The sequence below is a fragment of the Manis javanica genome, chromosome 1 (genome assembly GCF_040802235.1).
Source record: "Manis javanica isolate MJ-LG chromosome 1, MJ_LKY, whole genome shotgun sequence".
In the NCBI taxonomy this organism is placed as follows: domain Eukaryota; kingdom Metazoa; phylum Chordata; class Mammalia; order Pholidota; family Manidae; genus Manis; species Manis javanica.
In genome coordinates this window covers 236418924-236444101 of record NC_133156.1, presented here as the reverse complement: position 1 = coordinate 236444101, position 25178 = coordinate 236418924, and the positions used below count along the sequence as shown (strand labels likewise).

The following is a 25178-nucleotide window of genomic DNA, read 5'->3' as shown; positions in this document are numbered from 1 at the left end:
AAGTATAAAGTAGTTGACAGGATGATTCAAAATTAAATGCATTCTAAAATAATAGTCCAAAGTAAGGTCAATAAGACTTCAAATGAAGAATTGTTTAACAACAAAAGCTATAGGAAAAACTGAAGAAAACAATGAAACAATAACAGTTATAGGATATTTCAATAAAAGTATAATATATCCTTCTGTCTATCACAGTGATCTAGAAACATTTGCAAAATCTGTATTATTTTCAGTGGTTTTGTAAAAAACTGCACATCTCATTTATAACAATACATCACCTAATAGAAGAATCTGACTCATTACCAAAAGGAATTGTTAAAATTCTTCTTTAGATTTCATCTATTTTGAGATGTCATATAATTTCCTTATAAAATATTTCTATTAGATCAACCCCCAAAACTAAGCTATGATTTTCTCACATATTAAAATAGTTATAGCCTTTTCATTTCTTTAGCAGTCTGTAATCACAGAGACAAGCCACTCTTCCATTTGATAAACTGTCCCAAAAAGAAGAAAGTAAAAGTATGACTTCCATGGCTGTCTATGAATTATGCTCTGTCTCCAACTGCACTAAAATATTACATGCTCCTTGAAGGTCAGCAGTAGCTCCTGCCAATATGGAAAACAGGAGGACCTGGGTGATATTAAGTCAAGCATGATTTAGAGTTCATTTTTGTTACACTGGAGCTAGAGATTTGGTAGTATGTCTTCTCAGAATCCTTGATCGATTTTACGTAATATTTAATTATGTAAATAGTAGTCTGTATTACTTGTTTCTTGTTCATAGATGTCATTTGCTTTCATGATAAAGTCATTTGTTAGGCTTCTCCAGTATCACCAGCTCACATGGCACCAGGCTGCACACACAACAGGTGTTCAATGAAGAACTAATAACTGCTGGTCAGTAAGATGTATTGAACCAATTTTTAAAAGTTTTCTAGGTTTTACCACTGATTTCTAGTATTTTAAAAATCTGTCTATTGTAGAAGGAAAATAAGTCACAGCTAAAAAAGTCTCAAAATTAAAATACTAAATTTTTAAAGAAAAGGCAATTTAAGAGAGCTTTCTAAGCTTTTTCCCACAATTAATAGTATTTCAGACTGATCTGAAGAGTATTTCAATTTATACTGATTATTGAAAGATATTCTTTATAGTTTTAGCCTTCCAAAATTAATGTGCAATAGATACTTAAAAACACATTTATATTTAATACCTATAATATATTTATCAGGACAAGTGGAAGAAAATGCTTATTTTTCTAAGTATCATTTAAGAACTACAGAGATGTTTTTCTAGGCTGTGAAGAAAAAATATTCTCTCTCTTAAAACTAAAATCATGTCTTTATTACTTACAGCTCCTTCCTGATCAACATCAGCTCCCATGGCCAGTAAATGTTTTACACATTCCAAATGACCCTTTCGTGCAGCCCAAACCAGAGGGGTGGTTCCATACTATTAAAACAAATAATAAATTTAAAATTATTATCAGAACTGTACTGAAAAGCTGAACATGAATTTTTTATTAAAATCATGCTTTATTATTAGATTATATTTACAATTACAATTTTAATCCTAAATAAATCATGTATTTCCCATTTGATGATTGACCACCACATAAAAGAAATGTCTTTTAACTAACTTTACTTTTCATAATCAGTGAATTTTTTCATCATAAAATCACATAGCCTCTAACTTTCAACAGGTTTCACTGCTTCCTGTACGTTGTGAAATAGTTTAAAGTCCAACAGTCTGACTACATGGAAAAATAATAACAACCAAATACCAAATACAGTTCTAAATACTCTGTGTGGGTTAACTTATGTAATCCTTACCACAAGAATAAGTACAACTCACAATAACACATTTTCACAGATGAGCTAATGAGAACTTGAGATACTAATTACAGGCTCAAAGTCACAAAGGTGGAACAAGACCAAGGAACCCAAAAAGCCTCGCTTCAGTCTGTGCTCTTAACCAATACCACTATCAGCCTCTATACTTCACAAAACAAACTACAATCTAGAAACTACACCCCAAAGCACCTTCTGCTTGTAACATGATTTAAAAGACATCAAAGAATATAAATCATACATAAAACCAATGCTGTATCTTGGGGGAGTCTGGCAATCAAGAGACACATGAATATCCAGTGATATTCAACTGCATTGGAGACTGCAGACTGAAAGGAACGTTTAATGAATGCCTACTCTCTCTAACAGCTCTGTCCACCAGAACTTTGTGTTGACAGAGACACACTATAATTCTGCACTAGCCAGCACACTCCCATATGACTACTGAGCACTTGGAATGTGGTAAGTATGACTGAGGAGATTTGTTTTTCTAGCATCTGTGTTTAGTACAGATATAGGGCACTGTGCACAGTAGGTCCTAGACATTTCCTCAAAGTGTAAGAGTGACAAACTAGGTAGCATAGTACCTGATTCTGGAAGGGCCCTGAATGCCAAGTTATATATAAACATTTTTCAATAAGCCAGAAGGAGAAATTAAAGGTTTCTTCATCATTGCAAAGTGTGAAATCTGAAACACCAAGAGATAGGAACCACAAACAATAAAACCTCACTAACCTGAATTATAAGGCAATCTGAATTAATGAATTGTCTCAAATACAGAATTTTAAAATGACAATTACAAGTATTTGCAATAGTCTCCTTACGGTCCTTATTAAGCTATTATATTTTGTAACATGTTTATAAAAAGGATCTGTGTAGTACACAAATCTTAGGTGTACTACTTGATGATTTATGTGTGTGTGTGTGTGTGTATATATATATATATATAGATATAGATATATATAGATATAGATATAGATATGGATCTATAGGTAGATATAGATATATAAGCTGTATCTATATATACACACCTGCATAAACACCATCCAGAAAAAGAAAAGGATGATTTCTGCCACTCCCAACAGGTTAAGCAATACTATCTTATTTAAATTTATGATGAGAATATATTCTAATTATCAAAATCTCTCTAATTAATCACTGTTTTCCTATATTTCACTATTACCCACAATGTGTCAAGTTCCAAAATAATATGTCAATATGTCAGGTTCTTAAATACTTATAAATGTTCAGGGTGAATATTAAAGATTTTAAAAAATGAATAGAACAAAATGAGGCGCTTTCTGGAACTAAGGCAAATGAGCTGAGTGTGAAGGACGACGAGAAGCGAAAGCAGACAAGGAGAGGGCATGCCACACGGCGAAGAAGCACTGTGATGGCATGGAAGGGGTAGAGCAGATGAATTCAGGAACCTACATCATCATCATTTGGTAGTCTAGCATGCAAAGTAGTTTTTGGATACATATAACAAAAGAAAAGGTAAAAAGGGAGGAAAGGCCTGTCTTCATACATTATACCAGGGACTGATGCCTTTAGGATTTTAAGCATGAAAAATAGGTAACTACACTTGAATTTTAGGAAGATCATTCAGGCAACAATACACAGAAAGAATCAGGACTGATGTAGGAAGAAGAGTTACAACAGAAAACTTCCAATAACAGAGACAGGAAATCATCCCTATCTATTTTCCAGAGAATGATGGTGTGATATAAAAAATAATAGAAGGGCTCATGAACAGGAAGAATGAATATTGCTAAAACGGATATACTACCCAAAGCAATCTAGAGATTCGACGCAATCCATACCAAAATACCAATGGCATTTTTCACAGAACTAGATAGAGCAAATAATCCTAAAATCTGTATGGAATTTAAAAAGACCCCAAACAGCCAAAGCAATTTTGGGAAAGAAGAACAAAGCTAGAGGTATCATACTCCCTCTGTACTACAAAGCTACAGAAATCAAAACAGTATGGTACTGGCACAAAAATAAGACACATAGCTCAATGGAACAGAATAGAGACCAGAAATAAACCCACACTTACATGATCAATTAACACATGACAAAGAAGGCAAGAATATACAATGGAGAAAAGACAGTCTCTTCAATAAATGGTGCTGGGAAAACTGGATAGATATATGCAAAAGAAAGACCACTGTCTTATACCATACAAAAAAATTAACTCAAAATGGATAAAAGACCTAAATATAAGACCTGAAACCATAAAACTCCTGAAGCATAGGCAGTAAACTCTTCAACATCTGTTTTACTTTTTTTTCTGGATATATCTCACCAGGCAAGGGAAACAAAAGCAAAAATTAACAAGTGGGACTATACCAAACTAAAAAACTTCTGCACACAAAAAAAAAACCATCAACAAAACAAAAGGCAACCTACTGAATAGGAGAATATATCTGTAAATAATATATCCAGTAAGGGGCTAATATCCAAAACATACAAAGAATTCATACAACTCAACACCAAAAAAAAAAAAAAAACAAATAATCAGATTAAAAAACGGGCAAAGGACCTGAACAGACATTTTTCCAAAGCAGACATACAGAGAGCCAACTGACATGGGAAAAGATGTTCAACATCACTAATAATGAAAATAAAATCACAATGAGATATCACCTCGTACCAGTCAGAAGGGCTAGTATCAAAAAATCAAGGAATAACCAAGGATTTGGAGAAAAGGGAACCCTCGTACTACACTGGTGGGTATGCAAATTGGTGCAGCCACTATGGAAAACAGTATGGAGGTTCCTCAAAAAATTAAAAATAGAAATATCATATGACCTAGTAATTCTACTTCTTGGAATTTACTGAAAGAAAACAAAATCACTACTTCGAAAAGATACATGTACCCCTTTGTTTACTGCAGTATTATTTACAATAGCCAAGGTATAGAAGCAACTTAAGTGTCATTCAATAGATAAATGGATAAATAAGATGTGACACATATATACAATGGAATATTACTCAGCTTTTAAGAAGAAAGAAATTCTGCCATTTGCAACAACATGAAAAGACCTAGAGGGTATTACACCAAGTGAAACAAGTCAGACAGAGAAAAACAAATAACATATGATTTCACTTATACGTGAAATATAATAGCAAATGAACGAACAAAACAGAAATAGACCATTAAACATGGAGAATAAACTGGTGGTGGCCATGGGGGAGAAGGGTGAGAGGACAGACAAAATAAGTGAAAGGGATAAAGAGGAACAAACTTCCAACTATAAGATAAATTAAGTCACGGGGATTAAAGTACCACATAGGAAATATAGTCAATAATATTGTAATATCTTTGTATGGTGACAGTTGGTAACTACACTTAACTGGTGAGCATTTCACAATGTATGTAATCGTTGAACCACCATGTTGTACAACTGAAACCAATACTGTGTATCAACTACATTTCAATTTAAAAATGTAAAAAAAAGAAAATAAAACAATGGAAGGGCACTTAGTACATAATACGTATAAGGTATCTTGAGCATATACCTTTTAAATGTATATAAAATACTTAATACACATAAATGTAAGGTACATGAGAGCAGTCTCATGAGATCACAAGAAAATGTAACTTGGCCACACTGAGTGGACACAATTATGGACTGGAACCTGGAAAGAGCCTGCTGACTTACCTTATCAGAGCAGTTGACTTTAGCACCATTTTGCAGTAAAAGATGCACTATATCTGCATGGCCTCTCCCTGCTGCCCAAATGATTGGGTAAACACTGTACTGCTAGGAGACAGGCAGGTGGGGAGGTAGGAAAATAAGGAGGAAGGGAGCAAGGGAGGCAAAGACAAAATCTTTTAGGTGAATATTTACAGAACACATTTGCTAAGAAAAGTAAATAACCAAGGTACTATAAAGTAATACTTTAAAAAATCAAGTTACAGACCATTCTCCACTTTAAAAATATACACAATACTCATAATACATAATTGGCAACTAAGATGCACTCAACATTAAATAAATACATATTATGAACACATTATTTTTATAGATTCAATACATTTAATGTGATTATCTAGCCAACAGGCAAAACTAATAAAAGGAATATGAAACTTTTCTTATCTAATCCTTCCATTAACTTTCCTTTTTGCAGCTTTACTGAGATATAACTGCAGTATATCCTCAATATAAAAATACAACTATAAGATAAAGTATATGACATGATGTTTTGGTATACATATATATTATGAAAGGGGTAGCCATCAATAAAATAGTCTCAATCTACAGTCTGAGATCAAGTTTCAAGCAAAGTAGTAATGCATGTTATCACCATCTGTAAAAATATACAGACAAATGGTATCAATACTGGTAAATGTCCTTTTCATTAAAGACTTTAGATTAAAAGAACATACCCACATGGACAGTGACTGCATTGGGGTATGGGTAGGGACTTGATAATATGGGTAAACGTAGTAACACATTGTTTTTTCATGTGAAACCTTTGTAGAAGTGTATATCAATCATACCTTAATAAAAAATTTAAAAAAAAAAACATACCCACAGAGAACAGGCAAGATGACTAAGGATTTCAGAATCTCCTTTTGAATGTTATATAGTTTTAATTAATATTTTAGCTCCTTTACTTGCCTTTTGTTGATAAAAATTGAGATTTTTTTCAGCTTAGCCTGAGAAAAAAACTCTCATGTTTTGAAGTCATGTTATGATATTTAGTAAGGTCTAGATCATTTCTATCTGCTATGAAGTCTAAAGTACAATTAGCCTTAAATATCTATAAACTACTTTACCACTTATATTACAGATGAATTTTTGTTAGGCTTACCAGACCAGTGACACTCGGATTAGCACCATGAGAAAGAAGCAACTCCACTACTTCAGTACGGCCTTTGTAACATGCCCACATAAGAGCTGTCCATCCTCCCTAGAATAAAAGAAGGAAGGAGAGAGAAACTTTACACCATCTCCAAGTACAAAAACGTCATTAATGAAGTTCCTTTTGTGAATATTCTTCATAAAACCATTGTTTTATGAAGGCATCACCATGTAGTTTTAAATTCCCAAGCTCAAGAAAGAAATATAGTAGACCTGAAATAAATCAAATCTCTTAAGACCAGAAATGATTACTCCAAAGTTTGTACAGTATCATAGAAATTGAAATAGGGAACATTCATGTTGGATTCTTCTAAATTTCCCAGATGTATTTTTGCCACTTAAAACTTTTTCTTAAGGAAACGTTCTATGTCCCTAGATATTCTCCTCCTTGTACGAGTCTAGACTTTGTTCCAGAGGGAGATCCAGCAATCATATTCAACTCCTGCACTTAAACACATCCTATGAATCTCAGATCATTACAGTAACCTCTTGATAAAAAAGAGAGAATGCTAAGGCCATGATCTGGATGTAGATCATGATTTTCAGGGGTCAGCAAATTCATCAAGTATGAATTAACAGCATAATAACTCTCTATTTTCTAAGCTTACAGGAGCAATTTTTTTTCATTTTTTTTTTTATTGAACAATTTTCTATTTAGCTATGATGCAATTCAATAAAAGAGACCAATATAATCAAGTTCTACTAAGAAACACATGTTTTGTTTTGTTTAATCAGTATTTAGACGATTCCACATTTGGTTCTGAGAATATAAATCACTTAATCCTTCTGATTCTGTTTTATCATCACTAAAACAAATTTTAAAAATACTTGCCCTTAGAATTGCACAGAGCTTACTTACTGCTCAGGAGAAAGGACAGATAGACAAAATTGTCTGGGTACACTCTACCCAACAGGTTGGGAACTTTCTCGATCTTCAGGCACTCCAGCTCCCTGACTGGCTACAAAGCTCAGACCCCCTCCGTGAAACACAGCCTACCGCATCTTTCTCTCAGCCAGCCTCACCTGACTCGCTATCAGGCAAATCCTACCCCAGCATTAGGCCAGCCAGAGGGAAGCCCCATCTACAGCAACTATGAACGCAAAGCATAGAGGCTTGTATCTGTGTGCTCGGCCCACTGGTTCTGGCAGTGCAGGCAGGCATAGCAGCCAGGAAGCAAGAAACAGCTCTTTCCTCCCTCCAGACACCAATACCACTCCCTTGCAACCCCCGACATTGCTACAGGAGCTGAGCAGCTCCAGAGAGTAGAGCTTCTGGGCACTAGAGGGCGCCATATACAAATATGAAACGCCAAAGAAACCTGCTTCAAAGTAAAATTATGAATAGAACGCCTGAGAAAGATTCAAATGAAATCAACTTCATGAATCTTCCTGAAAGGGATTTCAAAATAAATTATCATTAACATGCTCATGGAGGTAGAGAAATTTTCAAGAACTCAGAAATTAATTGCAGTCAGAGATCCAGTCGTTCAAGAGCACAACTGAGGGTATTAAAAGCAGATTAGATACATTGGAGAAGATAAATGAAATAGAAATAAGAGAAGAGGAATACAAAGAAGCAGAGGGACAGAAAGAAAAAAAGGATCTCTAAGAATGAAAGATATTGAGAGAACTGTGTGACCAATCCAAACGGAACAATATTTGCATTATAGGGGTACCAGAAGAAGAAGAAGAGAGAGAAAAAGGGATAGAAAGTGTCCTTGAGGAGGTAATTGCTGAAAACTTCCCCAATCTGGAGAAGGAGACAGTCTCAGGCCATGGAGGTGCACAGATCTCCCAACACAAGGGACCCAAGGAAGACAGCACCAAGACATATACTAATTAAAATGGCAAAGACCAAGGATAAGGACAGACTATTAAAAGCAGCCAGAGAGAGAAATAAGATCACATACAAAGGAAACCCTAGCAGGCTATCATCAGACTTCTCAATAGAAACCATATAGGCCAGAAGGGAGAGGCATGATGTATTTAATGCAGTGAAGCAGAAGGACCTCGAACCAAGATTACTCTACCCAGCAAGATTATTATTTAAATTTGAAGGAGGGATGAAACAATTTCCAGATAAGCAAAAGCTGAGAGAATTTACCTCCCACAAAACATTTCTAAAGTGTATTTTGGGGGGACTGCTAAAGACAGAAGAGTTCCTAAGGTTTAATAGCTGTCACCAGAGGTAATAAAACCACAGCAAAGAAAGTAGAACAGTTAATTACTAAGCAAATGCAAAATTAAATCAACTATCCCCAAAGTCAATCAAGGGATAGACAAAGAGTACAGAATATGATACCTAATACAGAAAGAACAGAGGAGGAAGAAAAAGGAGGAGAAAAAAAGAACCTTTAGATTGTGTTTGTAATAGCATATTAAGTGAGCTAAGTTAGACTCTTAGACAGAAGGAAGTTAACCTGGAACCTTTAGTAACCATGAATCTAAAGCCTGCAATGGCAATAAGTACATAGCTATCAATAATCACCCTAAATGTAAATGGACTGAATACACCAATCAAAAGACATTGAGTCACTGAATGGATAAAAAGACAAGACCCATCTATATGCTGCCTACAAGAGACTCACTTTAAACCCAAAGACATACACAGACCAAAAGTGAAGGGATGGAAAATGATATTTCATGCAACTAACAGAGAGAAAAAAGCAGGAGATGCAGTACTTCTATCAGACAAAATAGACTTCAAAACACAGAAAGTAACAAGAGACAAAGAAGAACGTTACATAATGATAATGGGGTCAATCCAACAAGAAGATATAACCATTAAAATATCTATGCTCCCAACACAGGAGCACCTACATATATGAAACAAATACTGACAGAATTAAAAGGGGAAATAGAACTCACTGTTTTCATTCTTGTAGACTTCAACACTCCACTCACTCCAAAGGAGAGATAAACCAGACAGAAAATAAGGAAGGAGACAAAGGCACTGAACAACAGATGGACCTAACAGACATCTACAGAACTCTACACCCAAAAGCAGCAAAATACACATTCTTATCAACTGCACATGGTACATTTTCAAGAACAGATCATATACTAGGCCACAAAAAGAGCCTCGGTAAATTCAGAAAGACTGAAATTGTACCAACCTGTTTTTCAGACCACAAAGGTATGAAACTAGAAATACATTATGCAAAGAAAATGAAAAATCCCACAAACAATATGGAGGCTTCACAACATGCTCCTAAATAACCAATGGATCAATGACAAAATAAAAACAGAGATCAAGCAATATATGGAGACAAATGAAAATAATAACTCAACACTACAAAATCTGTGGGACGCAGTAAAGGCTGTGCAAAGAGGAAAGTATATTGCAATACAGACCTACCTCAGGAAAGAAGAACATCCCATATGAACACTCTAAACTCACAATTAACAAAACTAGAAAAAGAAGAACAAACGAGGCCAAAAGTCAGTAGAGGGAAGGGCATAATGAAGATTAGAGCAGAAATAAATAAAATCGAGAAGAATAAAACAATAGAAAGAATCAATGAAATCAAGAGCTGGTTCTTTGAGAAAATAAACAAAATAGATAACCCTGAGCCAGACCTATCAAGAAAAAAGGAGAGTCTACACACATAAACAGAATCAGAAACGAAAAGGAAAAATCACTCCGGACACCACAGAAATACAAAGAATTATTAGAGAATACTATGAAAACCTACATGCTAACAAGCTGGAAAACCTAGGAGAAATGGACAACTTCCTAGAAAAATACAACCTTCCAAGGCTGACCCAGAAAGAAACAGAAAATCTGAACCAACCAATAACCAGCAACGAAATTGAACTGGTAATCAAAAAATGACCTAAGAACAAAATCCCTGGACCAGATCGCTTCACCGCTGAATTTTATCAAACATTTAGTGAAGACCTAATACCCATCCTCCTTAAAGTTTTCCAAAGAGTAGAAGAAGAGGGAATACTCCTAAACTCATTCTATGAGGCCAGCATCACCCTAATACCAAAACCACGCAAAGACAACACAAGAAAATTACAGATTAATATCCCTGATGAACATAGACGCAAAAATATTCAACAAAATATGAGCAAACTGAATTCAAAAATACATCAAAAAGATCATCCATCATGATCAAGTAGGATTTATTCCAGGGATGCAAGGATGGTGCAACATTCGAAAATCCATCAACATCATCCACATCAACAGAAAAGGACAAACACCACATGATCACCTCCATAGATGCTGAAAAAGCATTTGACAAAATTTAACATCCATTCATGATAAAAACTCTCAACAAAATGGGTATAGAGGGCAAGTACCTCAACATAATAAAGGCCATATATGACAAACCCACAGCCAACACTATACTTAGCAGCGAGAAGCTGAAAGCTTTTCCTTTAAGGTCAGGAACAAGATAAGAAAGCTCACTCTCCCCAATTCTATTCAACATAGTACTGGAGGTCCTAGGCACGGCATTCGGACAACACAAAGAAATAAAAGGCATCCAGATTGGCAAAGAAGAAGTTAAACTGTCCCTGTTTGCAGATGATATGATATCGAACATAAAAAACTCTTAAAGAATCCACTCCAAAACTACTAGGTCTAATATCTGACTTTAGCAAAGTTGCAGGATACAGTATTAATACACAGAAATCTGTTGCATTCTTCTACACTAATGATGAACTAGCAAAAAGAGAAATCAGGAAAACAATTCCATTCACAATTGCATCAAAAAGAAGAAAATACCTAAGAATAAACCTAACCAAGGAAGTGAAAGACCTATACTCTGAAACTACAAGACACTCATGAGAGAAATTAAAGAAGATACCAATAAATGGAAACACATCCTGTGCTCATGGATAGGAAGAATGAATATTGTCAAAATGGCGATCCCGCCTAAAGCAATCTACAAATTCAATGCAATTCCTATCAAAATACCAACAGCACATTCTTCAACAAACTAGAACAAATAGTTCTAAAATTCTTTTGGAACCACAAAAGACCCTGAATAGCCAAAGCAATCCTGAGAAGGAAGAATAAAGCTGGGGGGGGTGGGGGCGGGGTGATTAAACTGCCCAACTTCAAGCTCTACTACAAAGCCACAGAAATCAAGATAATTTGGTACTGGCACAAGAACAGACCCATAGATCAATGGAACAGACTAGAGAGTCCTGATATAAACCCAACAATATATGGTCAATTAATATACGATAAAGGAGCCATGGATATACAATGGGGAAATGACAGACTCTTAACAGCTGGTGTTGGCAAAACTGGACAGCTACATGCAAGAGAATGAAACTGGATTATTGTTTAACCCCATACACAAAAGTAAACTCGAAATGGATCAAAGACCTGAATGTAAGTCATGAAACCATAAAACTCTTAGAAAACAACATAGGCAAAAATCTCCTCATTATAAGCATGAGCAACTTCTTCCTGAACACATCTCCTCAAGCAAGGGAAACAAAAGCAAAAATGAACTCACGGGACTACATCAAACTATTAAGTTTCTGTATGGCAAAGGACACCACCAACAGAACCAAAAGGCATCCTACAGTATGGGAGAATATATTTGTAAATGACATATCCGACAAGAGGTTAACATCCAAAATATGTAAAGAACTCACACACCTCAACACCCAAAAAGCAAATCAACCAATTAAAAAATGGGCAGAGGATATGAAGAGACAAGTCTCCAAAGAAGAAATTCAGATGGCCAACAGATGAAAAACTGCTCCACATCACTAATCATCAGGGAAATGCAAATTAAAACCATAATGAGATATCACCTCACCCAGTAAGGATGGCCAGCATCAAAAAGACTAAGAACAACAAATGCTGGCGAGAATGTGGAGAAAGGGGAACCCTCCTACACTGCTGGTGGGAATGTAAGCTAGTTCAACCATTGGGGAAAGCAGTATGGAGGTTCCTCAAAAAACTAAAATTAGAAATACCATTTGACCCAGGAATCCCACTCCTTGGAATTTACCCAAAGAATACAACTTCTCAGACTCAAAAAGACATATGCACCCCTATGTTTATTGCAGCACTATTTATAATAGCCAAGAAGCAATCAAAGTGTCCATCAGTAGATGAATGGATAAAGAAGATGTGGTACATATACACAATGGAATACCATTCAGCCTTAAGAAAGAAACAAATCCTACCACTTGCAACAACATGGATGGAGCTGGAGGATATTATGCTCAGTGAAATAAGCCAGGCGGAGACAGACAAATAACCAAATGATTTCGCTCATTTGTGGAGTATAACAACGAAGCAAAACTGAAGGAACAAAATAGCAGCAGACTCAGAGACTCCAAGAAGGGGACTAGTGGTTACCAAAGGGGAGGGGTGGGGGAGGGTGGGTCGGGAGGGAGGGAGATGGGGACTGAGGGGCATTATGTTTAGTACACCTGGTGTGGAGGGGTCACGGGGAAAACAGTGAGGCACAGAGAAGGCAAACAGTGAATCTGTGGCATCTTACTACACTGATGGACAGTGACTGCATTGGGGTCTGTGGGGGTACTTGATAATATGGGTAAATGTAGTAACCACATTGTTTTTTCATGTGAAACCTTCATAAGACTGTATATCAATAATACCTTAATAAAAAATAAAAACTTGCCCTTATCTAAGAATGGCAAAAACTATAGAAAGCACAAACAGATGAGTTGTGACCCAGGGCTGAGGAGCTGGGAGAGGGGTGGATCGCAAAGGCCTAGTGTGGGGGTGCTGAGGTGATGAAAGTGTTCTGTGAGAACTGTGCTGCTGGGTGTATGACATTCACACTCATCAGAAAGCATTGAACTATACACCACAAAAGGTAAATTTTACTGTATGTAACTTTTTCAAGATCAACCAGAATATGGAGAGGAAGGACAGAATACAGACTGGGACAAATTAATCTAATTACAAATTAATTGCAATTACATAATTACTTAGAAGCTGACCCTATGGAACTTTGGCAAGCAGTATTTTGACTGAATACTATAAGGCTTAAGACAAAAAAAAAACAATGGACAAACACTGTAGTTAGTAGGTAAATGTTTCTCTCAGGGTAGATTAGAAATTCTATTAACTACTTTATTTGTATACTGGACTTGAACAAGTAAGTAAATATACTGTATAGATGAGAACCAGGTTTCTCACTATCAGAGAAGAGTTACAAATCAAGGGAAGGGAGAAAGCTAAAATGGAATGAGTTGGCAATATCAGTTTGGCTTATTCAAATATATATGTATATATATATTCTTATATATGTATAAAAACAGAAATAGATTACGTGTATGCAAGAATTAGTATACAGACTTGTATTTCCCATATCTATCCATTGAGGACTTAAGCAGTGACACCTGAGCAGCAATTAGCATGCCTAACACCTAAATATTAGTTTCTAAATACCATTTTTCAATTTAAAAAAGTGATTGATTGCAGAGCTATAATCAGAGAAATAAGCCAGGGAAAACCCAAGATGAACCTGAGCCTTGAAGCATCTCGTGGTGCCAGAAAGTAAGGAAGTGCTTTAAAAAAAGAGGACAAAGCATCTTGAAAGGGTGGAGATGCTCCCAATCATTATGAGTCCAAATATATCTACAGATATATAATGAGCGAGTGTGGCAAAGAGACACACACACATGTGCACTGAGAACTCTTCCTTACACAAGAATTCCAATTAATAAAAGTAGAGGAATGAGGCAAATAGAAAAATCACCATTATAACACCACAGTAATAATGGCTACATGCAAGATACATTGGTAGATGCTAAAACCAATGAGTAAAAATTTAATCAAAAACAGGGTATTTGTATAGTTTCAAAATATCTTCCCTAAAATTTTTAGTAATTGTAAAGGGAAAAATAATAATCTCACAGTGAAGAAATCTGGCAGACCCTTCCTAAGCCAAGAGATCAAGGTTCATATCACCAGTGACACATTGTGATATCATGTAGTAAGCAGTCAGGCTAAGTTTTGAACCTAGGTCTACCTTATTCCAAAACCTTTCTCCTCTATCATTCTTCCATATATATTAGCAGGGGAGTTAGGAACTGTGAAGCATACTATAAAAGTACTCTGAATGGGCAAAATGCAGTAAGATTCTTAAAAATATGGTCATTACCAGTGATATGTTCTAGTATCCTGTAGACATGGTACCTGAGAAGGGCATACATTTCTGTGTACCCTTCCCAATAAAGCAATCTCAATCTAATCATAAGAAACATGAGACAAATCTACATTGAGAGACATTCTAAAAATGCCAAACAGGTACTCTTCAAAAGTGTCAAGGTCATGAGACAGGGAAAAGCTGACATAATTTATTGAGGTCAGATTAGAAAGCTGGGTATTTGGTCGTCTTATGTACACCAATGTTTTAATCTTCAAAATGCCTGCCCAGAATTCTTTTAATATGCCCTCACTTTGATCTGTATAATGTTACCTTATGCAAGAATCTACAAGATAAAAATTTAACCTTAAGAAAACTCCGCCCAAACTTGCAAAATGAAAAGATTGGAGCCAGGTGCCTACAACAGTAGCTGTAGTTTGGTGCCAAGTGAAGCTGCTCTCAAGGAAGAAGCATCACTAGACTTCCTGGCATTTTATCATGGAATTCGTCCTGAAACCGAGACAACCTCTCGAGGCCACTCTCCTCTTCTTACACAGCCTCAGGGACTCTGCCTTCCCTCACAGCTTAGCAGCTACTGCCACCCACCCAATCCTTGGATGTTAGGGTCCCTCAATACTAACAGCTAAGGTAGACACAGTCCTCAGTTTCCCAATTTTTGAAGTTTCAAAGCCAAACACAAAGACCCTCTAAATGTTAAAAGGTGTTGTAATGATTACTTCGGGGAAATAAGAAGAAATATGGAGAACTAAAAAAGTTTAAGAAATCTTTTTTGAATCTTACGACATTTTAACACATTCCTAATACTTTATAGTATACTCTACAGTTCCTAAGTCCCCTAATACATATGGAAGAATGACAGAGAAAAATGCCTTTACAGTAAGGCAGACCTGGGTTCAAAACTCTGCCTGACTGCTTCATAGGTGAGTGACTGGGCAAAGAGCACTCCTTCGTTTCAGTTTCCTGAAATAGATACACTGAGAACACACTTAACTCTTAGCCCATAGGATTATTCTGAGAAGCCAATGATAGAGAGGCTATAAAACACCTAAGGAATAGTCAAAGAATAGGTACCTAATATTAATTCATCTGATAAACTGATTGTGGATAAAATGAGAGTTCCTGTGGCCAGGATTCTCCCCTGGCCCTGGCTGACAAGCTCACTGCACACCTGTGGGCAATACATGGCTGTTGACTCTATAAAAAGAGCTACGCCCAGTGCTCTGCGCACAACACGGTGGCAGGGCTGCAAGGCTGCAGGAGAGCAGAGCAGAGGCTGGAGTGGGGGCAGCACCGAGGACAGAGGCCCAGAGGACGGCTGTATGGGACAACTGAGCAGAAAGGCCTGGAGGACGGCTGTGCAGGATGGCTGTGCGGACAGAGGGGCCCAGAGGACCCCAGAGGACAGCTGCGTAGACACAGGGACCCAGAGGCAGAGATCGGCTTGCTGCCTGCAGACTCGCTCTGAGTGAACGGGATTCTAGTGACTGACCTGCCACCTGGAAATAAAGTTGGGTATAAGCCTTTCACCCCAAGAACATTTTGCTGTCAATTTCTTTGGTCACACTGAATCCATAGCGAACTTGCCCGGGGCTGAAACCCACTGGCAAGACACCTTTGGGATAGGGCTCCTTTAATAAAATACTGAGAACTAGGTAACTCCATGAGTTTCCTTCCACGTCACATGCCAACAAGATAATAGTAGGAGTACCACATCTGACTCCCACCTGCCCCATTCGTCCTCTGCCTAGGCTACTGACAGACAGCACCATTATCTCTCTCTGAACTTCTATAGCAATGTACTTCTTTTCAGAAATAGGATACAAATGGTTCTGTATCTTCCTATAAAAATAAGTATTATCGCCAATTTCACTAAATTTTGAGGAAAAAAACATAAGATTACACCAGTAAAAAGACTATGTAATTACAGCACAATATTAACTGCAAGAAGAGAGTGGAATGCTGCAGTTTCTTAAAAACTCAGACCACCTGTACTTCATAAAGCATCATCAGCAAAGTAATACATGTTTATATATGTAGGCAGATTGATTCCTTCCTCCCTTCCACTGTTAAAATTAATTTTGAAAAGGCTGAATATTTTGCAGAATAAGCTAGAAATGATCCCTTTCTTCACCTCTAGGCTTTAAACAGATACCATGATCAAATAAGAACTAAAATAATTAAGAATCATACCTTGTTAACCTGCAATGTATATAGATGGCATGTCTGAACACAATTATATTTAAAAAATAAATTTATAAATATTATTCTGAAAATTATAACTTTAAACTGAAAATATTTTAAAAACTAAATTAGGTTCCTCTTAAAGGAAATAATTATTTCATAAGTTCTAAAATACTGATATGGTAACAGACAGAGTTGTTTTTAACAATATTTTGCAATTCTAAACTCAAACTGAAAATGATTACTTGGAATCTTCTAAAAGGTACATTATATCACATGGGTTTTAAAACATTCTTGAGGGTCATTTCAATGACCAACCCCAGATCCTGAACACATTATTACAACACCACACAAGATTTCACACGTATCTATTACTGGTAGTAAGATTGCAGCTCCTTAATAACCCATCATGCAAGTGCATATACTCAAAATATATAAAGAGCTCACACCTCAATATCCAAAAAGCAAATAACCCAATTAAAAAATGGGCAGAGGATGTGAACAGACACTCCTCCAAAGAAGAAATTCAAGTGGCTAACAGGCATGAAAAGATGCTCCACATCACTAATTATCAGGGAAATGCAAATTAAGACCACAGTGAGATATCACCTCACACCAGTTAGGATGGCCAGCATCCAGAAGGAACAACAAATGCTGGCAAGGATGTGGAGAAAGGGCAACTATAGAATATACCATAAAGTATTGGTGGGAATGTAAATTAGTTCAACCACTGTGGAAAGCAATAAGGAGATTACTCAAAAAATTAAAATAGAAATACCATTTGACCCAGAAATTTCACTCCTAGGAATTTACCCGAAGAAAACAAGATCCCAGATTCAAAAAGACATATGAATGCCTATGTTTATCGCAGCACTATTTACAACAGCAAGATATGGAAGCAGCCTAAGTGTCCATCAGTAGATGAATGGATAAAGAAGACTGGTACATATACACAGTGGAATATTATTCAGCCATAAGAAGAAAATAAATCCTACCATTTACAACAACATGGATGGAGCTAAGAGGGTATTATCCTCTGAAATAAACCAGGCAAAGAAAGACAAATACCAAATGATTTCACTCGTTCGTGGGGTATAAGAACAAAGCCAAACTGAAGGAACAAAAACAGCAGCAGACTCACAGCCTCCAAGGGACTGGCGGTTATGAAAGGGAAAAGGCTGGGGAGAGCGGTGGGGAGGGAGGGTGAAGGGGATTAAGGAGCACTGTAATCAGCACACACAACATAGGTAGGTCACGGGGAAGGCAGGACAGCACAAAGACAAGTAATGACTCTACAGCAACTTACTACACTGATGGACAGTGACTGCAATGGAGTGGGGGGGGCTTGATAATATGGGTGAATGTTGAAACCACAATGTTGTACATGTGAAACCTTCATAAGATTGTATATCAATGATACCTTAGTTAGGAAAAAAAAAGAAAGAAAATGCACATACCATATCACGGTGCTCCAAGTTAACATCACACTTGAGTAGTTCTTCTACAATGTGCACATGCCCTTCTTTTGAGGCCGATATAAGTGCTGTCCAGTTATCCTTGAACAGACACAAATGTTACCTTCTCAAAACCAAATACAACATTCCAAAGTGAGGGAAAATAAATCTGAATTTATATAACAAGTGATCAGACCAAACTGACATGATGACTCACTCTAAACTACTCTAAAATAACACTGAAGCATAAGCTCTGTTAAGAATTTTTCTGTCTATCTGTATTACTACAATGGTGTAGAAATGGTTTCACGACTAATTCAGACTTTTTACTGGAATTCTCATCATATACTGTGTTTTTTAAAAGGAGAAAAGAAGTCTACTGACACCTTAAAACTAATCTTTGTGGCTAGCAAACATTACTATAAATTGAAATTAAGGAGCCTGTAATCAGACTTAAGAGCACAGTCACAAGCTATTAAACTAAGCGATGCCACATGCTAAGTATAGAAATCATGTGATAAAGAACAATCCTCCTTTATTTTTTAAATAAAGCTACAAGTATCCAAGAATATGTGCTCCCTACTCAGCCACTGCCATCAATACATAAGAAACTGAAGAGCTGGGACCTTTCATTGACAGTAAAAATTTCTCTCCTATATTACCACTTTAAAAAAACTGACAGAATATTATTAGGCAAAGTTGAGATATACCTGAAAGTAATCTACTACTTTTGATTCACTTCTAAAAATCAAAGAAATAGCAAAGTTAAGGAAAAGGAATAAAAGACAAATGAGTGAATTATTTCAGTATATACCAAATCTTCCAGATTGCAATTAGCTCCATTCTTAATTAGCTCTTTCACTATTTCCAGATTGCCTTGTTCAGCAGCTATCATCAACGGAGTCTGGCCACACTAAAAAATGTAAAACACAGGGAACATGTCAACATGCTGTATTTCAACTGAAATACCAGTTAAATATAGCTCACTTACATTCTCATGATGGTATGCTCAGCACTGTTTATAGTATTTCTTTAATTTAGAAGCACCTTTGAAATCTTAAGTTTTCAGTTCACTAATACCATAAAAGTAAAAGAGAAAATGAAAGTTAAAATAAGAGAGTTGTTTTTTTAACCACAGCACTAGCAAAGTGTTTTCAGCTCTGATTTCACTCAAAATAAGTAAACACGAGTAATACTGGGCTCTGAAAAGTAATTGCCACCATGGATATAAAAATCTGAAGTTATCTATAGTAACCAAAGATGGTATCTTTGTTAAGCCCTCCCTTATAACCTTAATTCATTAAACTAAGGCCTCTTCTGGCTATATCAGAGTTGCCCAGACTGTGTACCTAGAACAAGTCACAGCAATAAGAGACAGTACTGGCCCAGCCCTGAGACAGCAGAACAGGTCCCAGGCACCTAGATCCAGGATGGGTCCCTTCCAGCACCAAGACTCATCAATTTCAGGTGGAGTATACACATTATCATGTTCAGCAGATGCCATGATATCGAACAGTTTAGAAGCACAAGGCTAACAGTGATAGTACTAAAGGTGCGAAAACATTTCTCTTCCCAGGATGCTGTAATGCAAAATATCTCCTATTCAGCAACTTTTTGCTCTTCCCAATTCCTAGGTAATCCCACTTCTACTTATTTAGGTGTATCAGCCTTAAATAACCACTGCCTTTAAAAGCAGTCATCTTCAGAGGACATACACTTCTCCCAAGAATTGTAGAAGACACATTTTTAAATTCTCCTTTATTCCTTCAGTCTTTCTAAGCACTTAACAGACTTGCATTTAGAGTGTGGATAAAATGAAGGTTCCTGTGGCCAGGAGTCTCACCTGGCCCTGGTTGGCTAGCTCACTACACATGTGGGCAGTGAGTTGTTACTGACTCTTTATAACGAGTCCTGCCCAGTACCCTGTGCAACATGGTGGCAAGGCTGCAAGAGAGCAGAGCAGAGTCTGAAGTGGTGGCAGCGCCAAGGACAGAGACCCAGAGACAGCTGTGCAGGCCGAGAGGCCCAGGGGCAGATATCCGCTGGCTGCATGCAGACTTGCTCTGAGTAAATGGGATTTTAGTGATTGACCCACCACCATGGAAGTTGAGTATAACTCTTTCACCCCAAGAACGTTTTACTGTCATTTCTTTGGTCACATTGAATCCATAGTGAACTTGCCCGGGGCTGGAACCCATTGGCAAGACACAGAGTCACATTTCATTTTCTTAGATGGGAAAATAAAGTCCAACCTCAACGCTATACCCTTGTACCAAGGAAAGCTGAGAGTGAAGTTTTGTTTTTTTTTTAAATAATATCCCTTCACTACTCTACAAAGGGCAAAGATTTACCATCACTAAGAATATTCACAGACCAAGAGATTTATCTAGTTACAAATAAAGTAGAAAGGAAAGGCAATCAGCACTTACTGACTGCAGCTGATAATATGCTAATAAGCACACTATCAGGCAATTGCACCTACATTATTTTATTGATGTAATATTTAAGAGACTTTTTCAAAACTGGTAATATACAGTAACATGAAGTAATTATATGCTCTACTTTTAAGAGCAAGGAAGAAGGGATGAAAATCTAAACACTTTTACAGAATTCTATAAAAATTAAGTTTTATCAGAAGCTGTAGAGAAGCCAAATGCTAAGTGAAGCCTTGACAGAAAGCTACTTTTTCCCCCGACCTTCACACTAGAACCATAACTGAACAATCCTAGGTTGTTTCAAATTGTGACTTTAAAATTCCAATTTAAATTGATACAATAGTAGATATAAATATCATTAATATCAATTAAATGCTACTTCATGCCTAATGTTAGCTTTTTACCAAATATGCCTTATTCAATAGGATTAATGTAATTTTATGCTTACTCATGTACTGTATTTCTCCTCCCAAGTGAAGCTATTTTAAACTCAGTACTCCCATAGAAAGCGTCTACAAGGAATCTTGACCTTTTTAAACTGCCATCATTATTCCAAGTATGCTAATATATAGTAAATGACCACTTCTGTAAGTAACTCATAACAATCTCTAATTATAAACTTTATCTCATTATAATAATTTATAATAATTATTGACTATTCATAATCATTGAAGGGTGTTAATGCTATTAACTAACCAAAGTACAGACATACCTTGTTTTATTGTACTTCACTTATTATACTTCCGAGATAACTATGTTTTTACAAATTGAAGTTTGTGGCAACCCTGTGTCAAGCAAATCTATCAGAGCCATGTTTTCAACAGCATTTGCTCACTGTGTCACATTTTGGTAATTCTTGCAATATTTCAAACTTTATTATTATTATTATATTCATTATGGTGATCTGTGATCAGTGATCTTTGGTGTTACTATTGTAATTGTTCTGGTGGCCACAAACCGTGACCATGTAAGACAGAGAACTTAATGTGTTCTGACTGCTCCGTATCTGGCTGTTTCCTCTTCTCTCCCTCCTCTGGCCTTCCTATTTCCTAAGACACAATATTGGAATTAGGCCGATTAACAACCCTACAATGGCTTCTGAGCTCAAGTGAGAAAGTCACATGTCTGTCACTTCACATCAAAAGCTAGAAATGATTACACTTGATGAGGAAGGTATGTCAAAAGCTGAGACAAGCCAAAAGCTAGGCCTTTTGCTCAAACAGCAAGTTATGAATGCAAAGGAAAAGTTCTTAAAGGAAATTAAAGGTGCTACTCCAGTGAGCACATGAATGATAAGAAAGCAAAACAGCCTTCTTGCTGATATGGAGAAAGTCTGAGTGGTCTGGATAGATCAAACCAGCCACAGTGTTCCTTTAAGCTGAGGCCTAATCCAGAGCAAGGCCCTAACGGTTCAATACTATGAAGGCTGAGAAAGGTGAGGTACCTGCAGAGGAAAAGTCTGAAACTAGTAGAGGCTGGTTCATGAGGTTTAAGGAAAGAATCTATCTCCATAACAGAAAAGTGCAAGGTGAATCCACAGATGCTGGTAGAGAAGCTGCAAAAAGGCATACAGAAGATCTAACTAAGAAAATTCAGGAAGGTGGCTACATTAAACAAGAGATTTTTTAGGGGAGATGAAAGAGCCTTATATTGCAAGAAGACGCTATCCAGGACTTTCATAGCTAGAGAGAAAAAGTTAATATCTGGCTTCAAAGCTTCAAAGGACAGGCAGACTTTGTTAGGATATAATGCAACTGGAGACTTTAAGTTGAGTCTATGTTCATTGACCATTCTGAAAATCCTAGGGCCCTTACGAATTATGTTAGATCAAATGAAACTGAAGGAACAAAAATAGCAGCAGGCTCACAGACTCCGAGAAGGGACTAGTAGTTACCAAAGGGAAGGGGTTGGGGAGGGTGGATGGGGAGAGAAATGGCAGGCGAGGGGCGGGACTTGATAATAAGGGTAAATGTTGAAACCACGATGTTGTTCATGTGAAACCTTCATAAGATTGTGTATAAATGATACTTTAATAAAAAAAAGAAGAATTATGTTAAATCTACTCTGCCTGTGCTCTATAAGTGGAACAGCAAAGCCTGGATGACAGACAACACTTCTATTTGCCCTATGGTTTACTAAACATTTAAAAGCCCAGTGTTGAGACCTACTGCTCCAAAAAAAGATTCCTTTCACATTACTGCTCACTGACAATGAATCTGATCGTCTAAGAGCTCTGATGGACATGTACAAAAATATTAGTGTTGTTTTCATGCCTGCTAACACATCATCCATTCTGCAGCCCATGGACTAAAGAGTAATTTCTATTTCAAGTCTTATTATTTAAGAACTGTATTTCATAAGGCTATAGCTGCTATAGATGGTGATTTCTCTGATGGATCTAGGCAAAGTAAGTTGAAAATCCTCAGGAAAGGACTCACCTGAAATGTCATTCAGAACATTTTTGATTCATGGGACAAGGTCAAAATATCAACATTAATATGAACTTGGAAGAAGTTTCCAGCCCTCCTGGATGAGTTTGAGGGGTTCAAAACTTCAGTGGTGGAAGTAACTGCAGATGTCGGGGAAATAGCAGAACTAGAATTAGGGGAGGAGCCTAAAAGTACGGCTGAGTCGCTGCCGTCTCATGCTAAAATTTTAAGGGGTGAGGAATTGCTTCTTATGGATAAGCAAGGAAAGTGGTTTCCTGAAATGTAATCTACGGAATTAAAGATTATGTGAAGACTGTTGAAATGATAAAGGATTTAGAATATTACATGAACTTAGTTGATAAAGCAAGGGTAGGGTTTGAGGACTGACTATGATTTTGAAAGAAGCTCTATGGTGGGTAAAATGCTATCAAACAGCATCACATGCTACAGAAAAATCACTTATGAAAGGGAAGAGTCATCCATGTGGCACACTTCATTGCTGTCTTATTTTAAGAACTTACTACAACCTCCCCAGCCTTCAGCAACCACCACCCTGATCAGTCAGCAGCCACTGAGACAAGACCTCCACCAGCAAAAAGATTATGATTTGCTAAAAGTTCAGATGGTGCCTAGCATTTTCAGCAGTAAAGTATTTTTTAATTAAGGTATGTCTATTAGTTTTTTTAGACATAATGCTATTGCACACTTAATACACTATAGTATAGGTAAACTTAACTTTAATATGTACTGGGAAACTGAAAATTCACTTGACTTGCTTTACTGAGACACTCGCTTTATTGTGGTAGTCGAAATAAACCCACAGTATCTCCAAGGTATGCCTATATATTTGTTCAATATACAAACACTGAAAACACAGACATTATTATTAGATGAACTTATTCTGAAGATTCAAAGAACGGCAGTAGGACATAAACAGATTATAGTTTGAAGTCAAATAGAACAAAGTTCAAATTTGGGTTCTACCAGATAGTATCTTGGATAGGAAACTGCAGGATTAAGTCATTTACCTGTAAATAAAGATAAACAACAGCATATTCTTTACAGGGTTGCTATGCAAATTAAATGAACTAAGATATACAATGTATAATTATCATAACAGTTGCATAAACATTCAATAAAAGCATTAGCTATCAAAATATCATTGCAATAATAAAGCTTCTGTTAAGATTTCCTAATGACAGTTAACATTTAATGAAATTAGGTAACCACATCAAAAATAATAATTATTATCATAATATAGCAACTGCTGATTCAGCAGCTTTAAAGACAGCACGCCCATGTTCATAGCAGCACTATTTTCTTCAACAGCCAAGAGGAGGAAACAACCTAAATGTACATCAGTAGAACAAAATGTGATTATCTACATACAATGGAGTATCATTCAACTTTAAAAAAGAAAAATTTTATTACACGCTACAACATGTAGTAATCTTGAGGATATTATGAGAAATGAAATAAGCCAGTCATAAAGCAATTCCACTTATATGAGGTACCCAGAGTAGTCAAAGTCACAGATACAGAAAGTAGTAAGAGTGGTTACCAGGGACTGGGCACAGAGGGAGAAAGTGAGCTGATGTTTAGCGGGTATAGAAGAGTTTCAGATGTGAAAAAGTTCTGGAGATAGTTCACAACAATGTGGCTCACTGAACACTACTGAAGTGTACTCTTAAAAATGGTTAAGATGGTAAATTTTGTTATGTTTTTCCCACAATAAAAAAATTTATAAATAAAACTTTACATGTCTACACAGTGACACATGTATGCATATACACATACATACATACGTATAAAACTTAAATCACTACTCATTCATC

The 25178-nt window shown here is 36.5% G+C and overlaps 1 protein-coding gene across 9 annotated transcripts in view; it reads right to left on the bottom strand.

The window, feature by feature from the left end:
- The window catches only part of KIDINS220 (kinase D interacting substrate 220), a 116536-nt gene that overhangs the window by 79343 nt on the left and 12015 nt on the right, over positions 1-25178 (bottom strand). For 6 of the 9 annotated variants that reach the window (XR_012122889.1, XM_073217009.1, XM_037026594.2 and 3 more), the window contains 5 exons: positions 19294-19392; positions 18483-18581; positions 6678-6776; positions 5522-5623; positions 1354-1452 (listed from right to left, as the gene is read on the bottom strand). Coding sequence is in view for 8 of the 9 variants with exons in the window: in XM_073217009.1 (XP_073073110.1) it covers positions 1354-1452; positions 5522-5623; positions 6678-6776; positions 18483-18581; positions 19294-19392 (498 nt within the window). In the remaining variant the exon portion in view is untranslated. The remainder of the gene's footprint in view (positions 1-1353; positions 1453-5521; positions 5624-6677; positions 6777-18482; positions 18582-19293; positions 19393-25178) is intronic. The other 3 variants (XM_017641153.3, XM_037026599.2, XM_037026601.2) reach the window with 1 other exon arrangement.